At 38.7% G+C, this 17,048-nt stretch overlaps 1 protein-coding gene across 2 annotated transcripts in view; it reads left to right on the forward strand.

The window, feature by feature from the left end:
* The window catches only part of LOC124789109 (zinc finger and SCAN domain-containing protein 12-like), a 63,011-nt gene that overhangs the window by 18,830 nt on the left and 27,133 nt on the right, over window positions 1–17,048 (forward strand). For both annotated transcript variants that reach the window (XM_047256400.1, XM_047256406.1), the window contains exons 5-8: window positions 2,364–2,634; window positions 5,020–5,217; window positions 7,862–8,029; window positions 8,147–8,339. In XM_047256400.1, coding sequence (XP_047112356.1) covers window positions 2,364–2,634; window positions 5,020–5,217; window positions 7,862–8,029; window positions 8,147–8,339 — 830 coding nt within the window. The remainder of the gene's footprint in view (window positions 1–2,363; window positions 2,635–5,019; window positions 5,218–7,861; window positions 8,030–8,146; window positions 8,340–17,048) is intronic.

Here is a 17,048-nt window from a genome sequence, read left to right on the forward strand (position 1 = left end):
ACAGCTGCACATGGTTTGCAGACTGGTTCATAAAATTAAAGTTTGAATGAAATTGTTGTGCACTAGTTAAGAACATTCAATTTATCATTTTAACAATGTAGTAAACCATGCCTTATAAAAATGTTTAAAAAGCTTACAGAGTTTATGAAACTTTATTTCCTTCCCAATTTGAAAATAATTTTTTGTTTTGAACAGTGATATCTCAGCAGCACAATGTAATCATAAAAAAACTTTTCTAACTTTTGTTATTGTCTTGTAGATTTTGAAGAAATTGAGGCACAGTGGCCTTTTTATGCTACTTCACATTTAAAGGGAGAGTGCAATGGTTTTGGTGGCACAGTAAAAAGGCTTGCAGTCAAAGCTAGTTTGCAAAATCCTATGAATAATCAAATATTAACTCTCTTCCAGTTGTTGAAGTGGGGTAAAACAAGTATATCATCAGTCACTTTTTTCTGCATGTCATATTATGAGCATGCAACAGAAGAAAAGAGCTTGACAAAGATTTTATGAAACCATAGCAGTCATAAAGAGGCAGAAATACAATGCATTTATTCCAATCAGCAACACCAAAATTAAATCATAAATTGTTTCTGATTTTAAGAATTTTGATGTTCATAAAATTCAAGTGGGACCATATTTAGATGGCATGGCCTTTGGACAGATTATAGGATTTGTCACTTCTGTTTTTAACAACAAATGGTCAATGGGGGTGCTATCAGAATACGAAAAAGGATAAATAAACTTTTTATTTATGCATCCTTGTTGGCCAATTCCTTTTTCATACCCAAGAAGACTAGATAAATTAGCTAATCAGCTTGTAAATTATACCCCCCAACAGCCACCAAAAGTACATACATGAGATAGAGAGATTATAAAACTCTCATAGATTACATTGAAGACAGATATGTTATAGTATCATAATATGTCATTATTGCCTGTGTGGACTAGGTTACGTCATTTAAAAGAAGGCTGTAATGTATAATTTTAGACTCTAATAAGATTGTATTTGGTTCACCATAATATTTATCTTTTTGAGGCAAGTAGAAAGTTTCTCACATCAAGGCACTCAAATAACACACAGTTAAACAGGAACATCATCTCCAATGTTTAATTAATGTTAATGTTATTGTAAAATAAAGATAGAATTAAATAAATTGTTTATAATCTTTACTGAGCATATGTTGTTATGGCATGTGTTAAAATATTTTACAGTTAACATTGGAAAACCGAATCTGAATTTAAAATGATAACTCTTATAATGCGATAAATTATTAATCACCAAATAAAAAATCCCAGTGGTTTGACAGGATTATTTGCCGTTCACAATGTAAAATCTAGAAATAAGTCCAAAATCCTACAGACTACATACTGAATGCTGCGCTTATCATCAAAATAGAATTTATCTTAATATGTTCCCACTTGAATACCATTGTGAAATTTGGCACATGCATCACGAAATAGTGTATGACTTAATTTTTTCCCCCAACAGAAAAAAAGATCAGGTTTTGAAATTTTAAGATGTAAAAAAAAATTGTTTAAGAAAATTCAGCATTTTTATGAATATAGTGAAGTAACGCATATTTTTAAAGATTAAGAGAAACTGAATAAAATAGTGCAAATTTTAGGTCTGTAAGCTAATAAATTTCTGAGCTATGGCTATTTTAAGGTTTCACAATCTGACAAAAAATCGTACAATTTTGGAAACATCAAGAATTAATAATGCAAAAATGTTTGGTCCAAAACAAATCTTAATTTGATTTTTTTCATGTAAGCGACTTCTCTTATCAATGTACAGAAGAATAACAATATTTGATATGGCATGAACCAGAGCCATTAGTTGATTTCACATGAAGTGATTCACGTATGACACAACTATAAACCAGAAAGAGAGTGAAAATCCAATAAAAGATGAAGTGTTTTTAATGGGTGGGAATCAGTGTTTATGTTATCAATCAAATTTTACATGTTTGGTAATAAAATTTGCACATTAATTGTATCAGACCAGATGAGAGGGACCCACATGTTAGAATGTAGTTCTGAAAGTTTGGATAGTGTTGTCACATGTACTTTTATGTGTATCTTTCAGCAGTACTAAACATTTCACCTTAAAAATGTGAAATGTACTTGCCAGCAGGTCTGTCTCACAGTTTATAAAATTGCAAAATTGGCAATTACTTCTGCACTTCCATCTGAAGTCTTTCCTCAGGTCTAGATATTGCTGTAACTGTTTGCATGCAACTCAATAAATTTTATAATAAATAAAATATCTTTTATGCTGATATTTAGAGTAAAATCAGTATAACATTTACTTTCCATTCACCAAAATATGTATAATGGTAAAGTTGGAATGTGATATCTTACAGGTATGAATGGTAATGTTAACGAAGATGATTTTTGTGCTGATGAAGATGATAATGAAGAACAGAATGATAAAGAAGAATGGAAAACACATTGGGGCATAAAGTGCAACCAGTGTGACCAGATATTTCCTTTCAAATCACAGTTTGATAAACATTACATTAATTCCTATGAGAAGAAACCTGTATACACTTGCTCATACTGTAATAAAATGATGGAGAAATATTCAACATTCAGATCACATTGCTACAGGCATGTTACAGAAGGAAGATACAGGTGAGAAATTATTGTATTCACTATGTTCCCAAAATAAAGGTAGCGGGAAACGAACCTCCAGCTACAGAATTCTCTGGCTGCAGGAAAGTGGCTTACCTGCATGCTTGGCACAGTTATGTTACAGGACAATCTACCTACAACAGAATAACTAGGCAACACGTGAGAAGCAAGAAAAACCATTTAGTGAAATAATGTCCATCAAAATGTACTTAGCTTTTACGTGCAGCAAAGTGTGCCAGGCTGTAGGGAAATGATGGCTGATAATTCTAGCATTTCCAAATATGTTTCCACAGAAGCTGCTTAACTGGCTGTGCAATGTGCGGAGGTGTGCCGTCCTGCGTAAAAATGATCCTATCCACACTGCTGAAGGGTTGGAATGATGGTGTTCAAAACTCTCAGAGCATATACCAGTGATGGTACAGGTAACAGGACCTCCAAGATCCATTTCGTTTAAAAAAATCTGGCCCTACAATAAATGATGCCATCAACCCATGCCACACAGTTACCTTTGCAGAATGAAGTGGTATTGTTGATGTGTGAGCAGATTTTCCATCAATTCCCTGTGCACTGCATGTTTGCACACTATCATGTGACGCTTCCTGCAGTGTTGTGGCCATGTCTTCTACTGATGTAAGATCAATTGTTTTCCTCCCTCTGCCACACTGCACTTCAAAAGAAACTGTCTTTTCCAATTCCATACCACTTTCTCTGTACTTTTGGCAGGTATTGGAACAACACCTTTTTTCATACCACTGAGTGTCCAGGACTTCCGCAGAGTTGCTGGTGCACAGTCACCATTCTTGTAAAAGAGCTTTACCAACAGAATGCTTTTCTACATTGAAACATGGATGCCAAGTGTCTCAGATGCAAACTGAGGCTCAGCTGTGTATCCCACAACCTCTTTTTTTTTCATATTCTGCCACTAAAAGTGGTAACATTTTTGTTAAACTTCTTTTTGTTTCCATAATATTTACCCCCCTCTTTGGTAATATTCTGTTCAAATTTGGTGTCATGCTGAGCAGAGATTTATTTATTACTGTGTTTTAAAACTGGAACTTTAATTATAATCATCCTATGTATTAAATGGGAGCCTTATTTTTGATATGTAGAAAAGCTCCAAGCTCATGTTTCCATATTGTACAATAGCTGCCCCATACATTTGATTGTACAGAAATGTTTAATTATGTTTATCATGCAGATAAGATATTTCATGATTAAAAATTGTCAGGTGGAATTATATTTAGAAGAATAGGGAGAAAAGTGATCAGTTCAATTTCAGGTACAGTAAAACAGAACTTTAGATAAGTAAAATTCACTTTGAGTGTTTGTCATTCGTAATACTCATTGTCATGTTTTGTATTAACTTGTGTGAACTCATAGCCAGTGACATATCGTCATTTTATCTGGTAAAACAGAGGAATTGGTATAAACTGCAACCACAGAGCCATACTTGGTAGGATGTAAAATTGCAAGAGCTGGATGTAAAATTGCAAGAGCTGTTGAAGGATTAGTGACCAAATTCAGAGGTTAGAATTACTTGCAGCAGTGACTTCTTTGTGTAAGTGGCTGCTGAGATGCTGGGTTTTATACTGATGGTGTGTTTTGTGAATAAATAGAACAGTTTTCTGTGACAGATCATTTGCTAGTGTCATATATTTTCACAAAAAGAAAGAGTGGTGTAACAGTATATTGACCATTATTTGTGTGTAGAATGTCAATCAGTGAGTCAAAGTTTGTTGTTGCTAGTATGATTTCAGTGTCAGTTACAGCAGTAAAGGCAACTGAGTGGCTTCTAGATCAGTGGTAGTCAACCTGGTCTTACCACCCACTAATAGAAATTCCAGTTTTCATGGTGTGCAATGGGCAATTGGGAAGTTAAAGATACATTCATTAGGCTTTCATAAAATTTTGATAAAGTATTTGCTAAGTAATTGTTATTATATGCTTTAACATACTGCAATTCTGCTATAAAAATTTTATAATTTAAAGTTACTTTCCTATTGTAAAAATAATAGTTATTCTGGAACTAATGGGTGGTTAGAAAATTTTGCTGCTAACAGAGGTACAATAGTGGGCAGTAGGCAAAAAAGTTAGACTATCCTGTTCTAGGTCATCATTTGCCCATTACTATTTATGTCTCTCCCTGTGTACAACCGTACAACTGACTATGATAGGACTTGTTGATACTTCCAGCTTCTGTCTACACAACATGAGTTACGTAGTACCCACATTATGATGATGATGGCGGCGACAATGACGTTGAAAGACCAAGATCATACTGGAAGCAATTTGAAATAGATTATGAAAGAAGTACATTTTTTTTAGATTTTTGTTTCTTTTTTAGTTCATTTATGTATGGCTTTATGAACTTACAATTCCTTGCAGGTGTGATTACTGCCAGAAAGGCTTCAGTTTAAGAAGTATGTTACGTGTCCATGTGTTGGCAAAGCACACAACAGTAAAACCATTTATCTGTGAAGAATGTGGTAAAGGTTTTGTTACAAGACCAGGTCTCAATATCCATCTCAAAAAACATAAAAGTGATGAAAAGATGGAGTACCCCTGCACTGACTGTGGTAAAATGTAAGACATCTTATTTTTGAAAATTTAATTTTGCTTTGTACCAAGGAATGTATTTTTGTTACATCCCTCCTACTCTCTCATCTCTACATTTCCCCTACCTCCTCTCCTCCCCCCTTTTTCTCCTCTGTAATTTTTCTCAATGGGAAACAGAAACATATTCTTTACATTGTGAAAATTAGTATGATCTAGCTGTTGTTTGTGTTTCTTGAATTGTATAGCTAATGAATGAACTTATGAAATGTAGATTGAAATTGTCATGATTTTTATATAAGTCAATGATTATGGCTTTCATTGGAAGGCATACAAGTATGTACAGTCAACAAAGCAAAACTGTTTGCATGGGAAATGGCCAAATTCTATGTCGGCATTCTCAGCATGTACACCCACATCACAAATTGTGTGAACGCTTTTGTCCTATTAATGCCCATATTGGGTTATAGTGACATCATCATACAAGTGAGATGTATTATATAGAACATAGGAAATTAATACCAGTTAAACATTATACATGGACATATTGGACGTAAACAGTGATCACAAAATATGTAGTGATTTGACCAGCGGCATTAGATGCATTCCAAAACAGGTGTTGGCATCACTGTGTAAGTAGTTCACAGTCAGAGTTCCTGGGTGTCACTTGTTGAATCCCAGTTTGGTTCTGCCATTCAGCTAATATTTTTTTTGTCCCCATTATGGTAGGTGTCAATGGCCTTTCTGGATGAGCTTCTCTTGATGAGTGCAACACTGGTGCCTTTTATTTGTCATCTTTTAGAGAAATACTGTAGCTTGAACTAACAAATCTGTATCACAAAGTTCACCCAAGTTATTTTAAGGGCATTTGTTTTATAGGCATGAGATAATATTGTTATTTTGAGGAGTAAGTGATTTTAGACCAATCTGATTTACTTCTACAAAAATTTTTATCTTTTACAAAGCTCATATTTCAAATGTAGTAAGTAACTAATTGAATACTTATTTATTTCTTTAGCATGAAAGAATCTAATATACTTTTTATGTACTCAAATGTAAGTGCCAAACTCAATAGTGATCCTTTCCCATATTTATTTGGGAACACTAAAATTCACTATCATCCTCAATTTTGAAGACAGTCAGGTCCAAATTAAGTTGCTGAAGATGAAGTTATGTCTGTATGCATAAAACTGTTCATAGAAGTTGCAAACAGAATGAGGAAATAGATGTTAAGTGTTAATTAGCATGAATTCCATAAATAAAATTTAAAGTGCAATGACTTCATGTAGACTTCCAATTAACAAACATACAGTTATACCAAATGTTGTAATATAAAGAGGAGTAATGTGACACTAGGGAAGTTTCTCATATGGAATGAGGCTTGTACGTCCACCCCAAACAAGAGACTGTGATGTGGCCAACATATGAATGTTGCACCTTGTATTGGTGGATCATAGTGTGTTCTCCAAGGCCTGCAGACCTTCACAGGAACATCATTCACTGAGCTAAATAGCGCTCATCTGAAAAGATGAAGTGATGCCAGGCACAGTCTACATTCAGTTCAGCAAATGCAACGCTATAATGTTTGTGACCATCAGAGAGGGCTACCTTATTTGCAACCCTGCGGGCTCTAAGCCCAGCATCCTGTAAGCAGTTGTGAATGATTTGATTATCCAGGGAAATTGATCTCATTTTTTTAGTTTGTCGGTATTTAGAAACAGACATTCCATACAGGTGTCTACTTAAACATTGTTTTTCTGAGGTGTCAGCTCCTTGCTGAAGCCATTGCATAAATCCAGCCAATTACCCCTCTCTTGTGGCATCACTTTATCCCCTTCTGGGCAAAGTAAGGTTCAAAACCACACCTAGCTGCTGGTTTATGTTCACTGAAACCACCATTCTGGATGAGTGCCAGAACACTATGTCTTGTAGCCTGTGTATGCTGGGACATCCTGACAGTAAATGATCATTTGTCACATACCTGTCTGTGGCACATTGTGTTATCATGTTCAGCATACCTCAGGTAAATTTATGTTCCACTTGCAACCCTCCAATAAACAATACAGTGACAAAAATGTTATTGAGGGGATGTGAACCCCAACTACTTCAGCGGAATTTTGGAGAAATGCTGCTATGTGGCGACCATGTAACTATGCAGATTTGTTATTATTTCTGTAGTCGTGGCAAAAGCAGCTCAATGTAGCATAATAGTATAAGAGTAAGTGTTACAATGTATATATCAAATAATATGTGGTAATTGTATTCAATCACAGAAAATCAGAAATGTATAAGTAAAATCATTACAATAAGAAGGAAACAAGTACACTGAAGAAAGTGTGTTATCCTACATCTGATGCTGCCGCTATTACCAGTGTTTGTCGCATAACCACTACTGCAAGCTGCGCACAACCGAAGGTACCAGAGCTTATCATGACATGCTAACAGTATTGTCTTATAGACTGTACAGTGTGCTTGCAACTAGTCTTGTCACCAAGATGCACTGTGATACGTACAGTTTAACATAAATGAAATGTATCGTTGTTGCCCAAAGAGTAACGTTACTAACAAAATCAGTGCAGTGATGGACCTTGAAAATGTCATATTATTTGATAAACAAGAGAGAATTGTGAGAATGTAAATTCATTACTTTCAACTTTGTGTATTTCAATTTTAGCTTACACACTAGAGGTGGTCTGACAGCTCATCAAAATGTTCATAAATTAGGTCGACGTTTCATGTGCGATGTTTGTGGGAAGACTTTCACACAGAAAGTAAACATGCAGCAACATGTGAAGCATCACACTGGGGAACGTCCATACGCCTGTGAAAAATGTGGAAAGTGGTATGAATTTATCCCAAATATTTTTTTTTTTTTTTAAGTGTGTTGATTTCATTTTTGGACTCAAATACTTCACTACCATGAAAAATTCTTATGGTTTTATTTTTTCTTTTGTTTCAGCTTTGCTGAAAAATCACACTTAAATCGTCACTACAGCTTTCACAGTGAGAAGAGGCCTTATCAGTGTCCTGTCTGTCAAAAAATGTACAAAACTGAACGGTGCTTGAAGGTCCATGCTATGGTTCATGCTGAAGCGAGACCTTATGTTTGCACATATTGCAATAAAGGATTCCTTAGCACTACAAAATTAAAGGTATTGTATTGCTCGTTTCACAGCCCCACACAATTTTGTATTGTATTGTATGTAATAGAGCCCTGTCAGAAGTGTGTAGTATAACAATTGAAAAGACTTTATATGGCATAAATGAAGTAGCTCACCTTAGCAAGATAATGAAGGAATGATGACAGGAAAATGGAAACATTTTGTGATTTCATGGGATGTTGAACAAAACTGAGCATTAGTTCTACATAATTTTCCTTTTATCAGATAAACATTACATTTTTATGGATGAATAACAGCTGTGTATTTCAAATTTCCACCATTCCTAGTTGAGTATAAGATAATGAAGAGTGAGAAGTTAACAATGCAGAGAGTGAAGAAAAAAATGAATGTTAAAGAGACTAGCAGTGTAGGGAGAGTGATTGTGCACATTGTATCTGTAACATTTGTTAAGTAGCTTGAAGTGATCTTTTGTTGTTTTATAATGGAGGTGCCTCTTATGATCCAGGGCCGGTTTTTGCTGCCACTCATACAGTACTACAAATTTTAAATAGTTAAGTTGAGGCAAATAATGATTATAGATATGTACAATAATAAGCACAATGCAGAACCTTATTAGAAGACACCTCCGAGGTAAGATATATTGGTATAGGAGAATAAATACAAGTAGGATTAGTGCAAGAAACACTAACATTTAAAGATGAAATGTCAGTTGCCCTGAAGTCAACATGCCGTACAAAGAACATCAATCAAATTCAGAAATGTAATAATGTCCCAAGAATGTCCATTGATGACTTTTAATAGAAGGTCTGATTCTGTATAAAAACAATACTTCAGTCTGTCTAAAAACACAGATGATGTGACTTACTGAACGAAAGTGCTGGCAGGTCGATAGACACACAAACAAACACAAACATACACATGAAATTCAAGCTTTCGCAACAAACTGTTGCCTCATCAGGAAAGACGGAAGGAGAGGGAAAGATGAAAGGATGTGGGTTTTAAGGGAGAGGGTAAGGAGTCATTCCAATCCCGGGAGCGGAAAGACTTACCTTAGGGGGAAAAAAAAGGGGTATACACTCGCACACATACACATATCCATCCGCACATACACAGACACAAGCAGACATTTGTAAAGGCAAAGAGTTTGGGCAGAGGTGTCAGTCGAGGCGGAACTACAGAGGCAAAGATGTTGAAAGACAGGTGAGGTATGAGCGGCGGCAAATTGAAATTAGCGGAGATTGAGGCCTGGCGGGTAACGAGAAGAGAGGATATACTGAAGGGCAAGTTCCCATCTCCGGAGTTCTGACAGGTTGGTGTTAGTGGGAAGTATCCAGATAACCCGGACGGTGTAACACTGTGCCAAGATGTGCTGGCCGTGCACCAAGGCATGTTTAGCCACAGGGTGATCCTCATTACCAACAAACACTGTCTGCCTGTGTCCATTCATGCGAATGGACAGTTTGTTGCGGGTCATTCCCACATAGAAAGCTTCACAGTGTAGGCAGGTCAGTTGGTAAATCACGTGGGTGCTTTCACACGTGGCTCTGCCTTTGATCGTGTACACCTTCCGGGTTACAGGACTGGAGTAGGTGGTGGTGGGAGGGTGCATGGGACAGGTTTTACACCGGGGGCGGTTACAAGGGTAGGAGCCAGAGGGTAGGGAAGGTGGTTTGGGAATTTCATAGGGATGAACTAAGAGGTTACGAAGGTTAGGTGGACGGCGGTAAGACACTCTTGGTGGAGTGGGGAGGATTTCATGAAGGATGGATCTCATTTCAGGGCAGGATTTGAGGAAGTCGTATCCCTGCTGGAGAGCCACATTCAGAGTCTGATCCAGTCCCGGAAAGTATCCTGTCACAATTGGGGCACTTTTGTGGTTCTTCTGTGGGAGGTTCTGGGTTTGAGTAGATGAGGAAGTGGCTCTGGTTATTTGCTTCTGTACCAGGTCGGGAGGGTAGTTGCGGGATGCGAAAGCTTTTTCAGGTTTTTGGTGTAATGGTTAAGGGATTCCGGACTGGAGCAGATTCGTTTGCCACGAAGACCTAGGCTGTAGGGAAGGGACCGTTTGATGTGGAATGGGTGGCAGCTGTCATAATGGAGGTACTGTTGCTTGTTGGTGGGTTTGATGTGGACGGACGTGTGAAGCTGGCCATTGGACAGGTGGAGGTCAACGTCAAGGAAAGTGGCATGGGATGTGGAGTAGGACCAGGTAAATCTGATGGAACCAAAGGAGTTGAGGTTGGAGAGGAAATTCTGGAGTTCTTCACTGTGAGTCCAGATCATGAAGATGTCATCAATAAATCTGTACCAAACTTTGGGTTGGCAGGCCTGGGCAACCAAGAAGGCTTCCTCTAAGCGACCCATGAATAGATTGGCGTACGAGGGGGCCATCCTGGTGCCCATGGCTGTTCCCTTCGAAAGTGAAGAAGTTGTGGGTCAGGATGAAGCTGGCTAAGGTAATGAGGAAAGAGGTTTTTGGTAGCGTGGCAGGTGATCGGCGTGAAAGGAAGTGCTCCATCACAGCGAGGCCCTGGACATGCGGAATATTTGTGTATAAGGAAGTGGCATCAATGGTTACAAGGATGGTTTCTGGGGGTAACAGACTGGGTAGGGATTCCAGGCGTTCGAGAAAGTGGTTGGTGTCTTTGATGAAGGATGGGAGACTGCATGTAATGGGTTGAAGGTGTTGATCTACGTAGGCAGAGATACGTTCTGTGGGGGCTTGGTAGCCAGCTACAATGGGACGGCCGGGAGGATTGGGTTTGTGAATTTTAGGAAGAAGGTAGAAGGTAGGGGTGCGGGGTGTTGGTGGGGTCAGGAGGTTGATGGAGTCAGGTGAAAGGTTTTGTAGGGGGCCTAAGGTTCTGAGGATTCCTTGAAGCTCCGCCTGAACATCAGGAATGGGATTACCTTGGCAAACTTTGTATGTAGTGTTGTCTGAAAGCTGACGCAGTCCCTCAGCCACATACTCCCGATGATCAAGTACCACGGTTGTGGAACCCTTGTCCGCCGGAAGAATGACGATGGATCGGTCAGCCTTCAGATCACGGATAGCCTGGGCTTCAGCAGTGGTGATGTTGGGAGTAGGATTAAGGTTTTTTAAGAAGGATAGAGAGGCAAGGCTGGAAGTCAGAAATTCCTGGAAAGTTTAGAGAGGGTGATTTTGAGGAAGAGGAGGTGGGTCCCGCTGTGACGGAGGACGGAACTGTTCCAGGCAGGGTTCAATTTGGATAGTGTCTTGGGGAGTTGGACCATTAGGAGTAGGATTAGGATCATTTTTCTTCGTGGCAAAGTGATATTTCCAGCAGAGAGTACGGGTGTAGGACAGTAAATCTTTGACAAGGGCTGTTTGGTTGAATTTGGGAGTGGGGCTGACGGTGAGGCCTTTGGATAGGACAGAGGTTTCGTATTGGGAGAGAGGTTTGGAGGAAAGGTTAACTACTGAATTAGGGTGTTGTGGTTCCAGATTGTGTTGATTGGAATTTTGAGGTTTTGGGGGGAGTGGAGCTGGAAGTGGGAGATTGAGTAGATGGGAGAGACTGGGTCTGTGTGCAATGAGAGGAGGTTGAGGTTTGCTGGAAAGGTTGTGAAGGGTGAGTGAGTTGCCTTTCCGGAGGTGGGAAACCAGGAGATTGGATAGTTTTTTGAGGTGGAGGGTGGCATGCTGTTCTAATTTGCGATTGGCCTGTAGGAGGATGCTCTGAATAGCCGGTGTGGATGTGGGAGAGGAAAGATTGAGGACTTTTAATAAGGATAGGAGTTGACGAATGTGTTCATTGGCTGAGTTGATGTGTAGGTGAAGGATTAGGTGGGTGAGGGCAATGGATTGTTCAGTTTGGAACTGGTATAGGGACTGATGGAAAGAAGGATTACAGCCAGAGATGGGAACTTTAAGTGTGAGGCCTTTGGGGGTAATGCCAAATGTCAGACAAGCCTGAGCAAATAAAATATGGGAGTGTAATCTGGCTAGGGCGAAGGATGTTTGCGGAGGGAATGTAAATAAAACTTAATGGGGTCGTTGTGGGGATGTTGTGAGGGTGACATGGTATTAGAAGGTGGAAAGTGTAACATGAGGCTGAAATGAAAATGAAAATAAAAATATATGGCGAGAGATAAGGTGAACTAGAAAGCATCTGGAGATCTGGTGTGAAAAAAGGTGAAAAGGTGTTGGTTATAGCTGGGCTATGTTGATCCTGTGGTGAACTTGGGTTGGTAGACAACGATGTGCACAAAGGTTATGTGGTTGTGTTGCCGCCAAAACACGTTAAAGGGTGGAGCAATTTGGGAAAATTTCGAAAAAACTGCGTGTAAATGTATTAAAAGGAGTGGTTTTGTGGTGGCAGATTGTGAAAATGAGGCTAACAATTGTCTGACGAAGAAATAATGACGTTAAAACCTGTGGGAAGTGGCTAAAAAAGATCAGTGATGTGGGAAAAACGGAAATGGAAAAAAAGCGAAAAAAGCGAAAGTTATTGGAACTAGCCAAAATGGCTGTTTAATAGCTGAAAGGATCTGTTTGTGAACTGGAAATGGTGGATTTTGTAGCAGCAGTATTGTTGAAAGCGGAAGAAAAAAAAATTTTTTTTGGTTATGGTTTGGAAGTGGGTTACGTATTATTGAGTATATACAGGCGGGATCAAATTCGGTAAAGAGGAGAAGGTGAATACAAAGTGAAACTACTTGCAAAAACAGAAAGAGAAAATAAGATGACAGGAAAGATTTCGAAATGCAACAGTGACAATAACAAACGTAATTGTTGGGTTCAAATTAATGATATGAATATAATAGAGGGAAACATTCCACGTGGGAAAAATATATCTAAAAACACAGATGATGTGACTTACCGAACGAAAGTGCTGGCAGGTCGATAGACACACAAACAAACACAAACATACACATGAAATTCAAGCTTTCGCAACAAACTGTTGCCTCATCAGGAAAGAGGGAAGGAGAGGGAAAGACGAAGGGATGTGGGTTTTAAGGGAGAGGGTAAGGAGTCATTCCAATCCCGGAAGCGGAAAGACTTACCTTAGGGGGAAAAAAGGGGTATACACTCGCACACACACACATATCCATCCGCACATACACAGACACAAGCAGACATTTGTAAAGGCAAAGAGTTTGGGCAGAGATGTCAGTCGAGGCGGAAGTACAGAGGCAAAGATGTTGTTGAAAGACAGGTGAGGTATGAGCGGCGGCAAATTGAAATTAGCGGAGATTGAGGCCTGGCGGGTAACGAGAAGAGAGGATATACTGAAGGGCAAGTTCCCATCTCCGGAGTTCTGACAGGTGGCTAAACATGCCTTGGTGCACGGCCAGCACATCTTGGCACAGTGTTACACTGTCCGGGTTATCTGGATACTTCCCACTAACACCAACCTGTCAGAACTCCGGAGATGGGAACTTGCCCTTCAGTATATCCTCTCTTCTCGTTACCCGCCAGGCCTCAATCTCCGCTAATTTCAATTTGCCGCCGCTCATACCTCACCTGTCTTTCAACAACATCTTTGCCTCTGTACTTCCACCTCGACTGGCATCTCTGCCCAAACTCTTTGCCTTTACAAATGTCTGCTTGTGTCTGTGTATATGCGGATGGATATGTGTGTGTGTGCAAGTTTATACCCCTTTTTTCCCCCTAAGGCAAGTCTTTCCGCTCCCGGGATTGGAATGACTCCTTACCCTCTCCCTTAAAACCCACATCCTTTCGTCTTTCCCTCTCCTTCCCTCTTTCCTGATGAGGCAATTGTTTGTGTGTCTATCGACCTGCCAGCACTTTCGTTCGGTAAGTCACATCATCTGTGTTTTTAGATATATTTTTCCCACATGGAATGTTTCCCTCTATTATATACTTCAGTCTGTGATGGACATACCACACGGGCAGCATGAAGTGGGCTAAAATTGCCACAGCCTCTTCTGGAAAGAAAGCAACCAGTGGGATAATAGGTGTCACCTTTCGTAATGCTGTATCTTCTGAATCCTGTGCATTTGGATGGGACCGCAAATGCCCCCTTCCTCCCTGTAGTTTCATAGGATATTTTGATATCTATCCCCAAGTAACAGCTAGTTTACATGTTTTAGCACCCTCATGGCATCTCAGGAGCAAACAAACCTGTGACCATTTGTGCTGCCATTCTTCATACATATTCAATATATCCTATTGATCTGACTCCATGGGCCCTCCCAACACTTGAGTAATATTCTATGATGGGACCACAAGTGTTTTGTAAGCAGTCTCCTTTGTAGACGGGTAGCATTTTTCCAGTATCCTATCACTGAACCAAAGTCTGCCACCTGCTTGACTTAGAATTTACAATGAGACCTGAGACCTTGCAGACTGGCCCTCCTGGATTTTCATTATACCTATAGGATTTAAAGGTCAGTACCCAGACATCAATTTCCCAAAGCAGTACAGCACAATTCTCAGAAAGACTTAAACAGCCATCTTTGAAGATCAGAAGATTTCTGAATGTGGTGAAGTACAAAACATTTCAATCTATTTACTGTAATTGTCAATAGATCAGTGTATAATATAAGTGTCTGGTAATTTTGCTGTCATTAGTTTGAATCTTGCAAGCAACAACTTTTTTCTACTTTTATTTCAATTTCATATTTGTTAACAAATAGGAAATAATATGTATTTAATATTTTTTAAATAAAAATACTGACTTTTATTTTTAATTACTAAATTAATGCATTCACCGTAAACTAATCATAGGTCCTATGCTTTTTCATCTGATGACACAAGCAATGTTACATTTCTGAACATGTAAAGCAAATTTTCAATATCTGCACCACATTGATATCTTATCAAGATCTGACTGAGTATGTATGCAGCTTATTTTCAGACAATACTTTGTGACAGATAACATCACCTGCTAACAATCAGAGGGCACTATTAATATTGTCTGCTATGTCATTAATACACAATGTTAACAGCAATGATTCTAACATCCTTTCCCTGGGGTATTGTTGGTGTGGTACTGACTCAAATGTTTTTCAGAAGTCAAGAAATACTGCATCTGTCTGACTGACTTACGCCATTGCTTCTATGATGTCATCAGAAAAGTGGAGTTTTGTTTCAAATGACAGATTTTTCAAAAACTGTGCTAATTGACATAGAATATGTCATTCTGGTTGAGATAATTCATTACATGTGAGCTCAGAATATGTTATAAGATTGTACAACAGGTCAATGTTAAAGGTATTGGGTCACACTTTTGTGAATCACTTCTGCCTCTCTTCTTGTTGGTGGATGCAGTGTGTGCTTTCTTCCAACTACTGGGCAGTTTCTCATTTGAGAGATGTATGGTATTTTACAGTTAAAAAAAAGGGGTTCACTCAAATGCAAATTCTGTGTGGAATCTGATAGAAATTCCCTGGAGCTTTATCCAATTTTAGTGATTTCAATCATTTCTCAACACCACTGACACTGCTATCTATATCAGTCATTTTTGCAGTGGTGCGAGAATTAAACTAGGGCAGTATTCCTGGATCTTCATGTACAAAAGAACATTTTCAAAATGAAGTTAAACATTTCTGCTTCTCCTTTGCTACATTCAATTTGGGTCCTCTGTCGTTTTCGAGTATCAGGACACTAACTTTGGTGTTATTGACAGCCTGTACATATGACCAGAGCTTATTTGTGGTTTGTGAGAAGTATCTTCATGGATTCTGCTAAGGTAATTGTTGAGGGTTTTTGCACTATGCATTTTGACAGCACAATTTAACATTTGTCTAACTATAGCTCTGTTATGCAATAGTCATTGTTTCTTTAGAAGTTCCTTTACAGAGACTGTATGCTATGGAGGGTTCCTCCTATCATGAACTGTTGACTAGGTACACATTTATGTAGTCCATATTCTTCTAACTTTTGACCACAGTTCCAGGAGATGCTTCTGCCCTTGGCAAAATATTTCTAGTTCTTCCACGAGATGTGGCATTACTACTTCGTTATCTCGCTTGCAGAAGATGTAAATATTTCTCATTATTTAGCTGTCCTTTGTAACGTGGTAACCATTATTGCTATAGCTGCTTCATATCACTGATACCAGTTTCAACATGGTCATTCTCAAAGAGGTCAGGTTTGTTTGTTGCCATTATATTCCATACTAGCTTTGCCTCTTTTGTCTTTTGCAATGCAATGCCTCTTTTTACACACACACACACACACACACACACACACACACACACACACACACACACACACAGAGAGAGAGAGAGAGAGAGAGAGAGAGAGAGAGATGAATATTCACTTCCACATATGTTTAACATATTTCACACATATTTGTACACACACTTCCTCCAGATCTCTAGTGACTGATTCTTTGCTGTTTTACATCATGTTACTCTAGAGAAGGTGTTAAATGCATCTGTAGTACTGAGCCATGTGGCATGATCTTAGGTCTGAAACCTGATGTGGTTGATGCATTTTGTAACACAAATGAGAGACTGACTATGCTTCATAGATTTGAAGTATTCCAAGACAAATAATTACAGGGAACAAATGCCAACATTTCATTTTTGAATGTTTGTACATATCACTCTTTCTCATCATCACTGCCACCCCTAGTGGTAATGGAGTAGTAATCCCACAGCTTCTTTATGCAAGTAATGAGCCATGTATATACCACAATTGATTGTAATTGCTCCAGGCATTCCTAAGTTATACTTTTTTAACCCAAACACTAAACAATAGATGTGTTAGGAATGTCTTATTGTCCCAGTTAATTTTTAAAGACA

This window comes from Schistocerca piceifrons, chromosome 1 (genome assembly GCF_021461385.2).
Source record: "Schistocerca piceifrons isolate TAMUIC-IGC-003096 chromosome 1, iqSchPice1.1, whole genome shotgun sequence".
Classification (NCBI taxonomy): Eukaryota; Metazoa; Arthropoda; class Insecta; order Orthoptera; family Acrididae; genus Schistocerca; species Schistocerca piceifrons.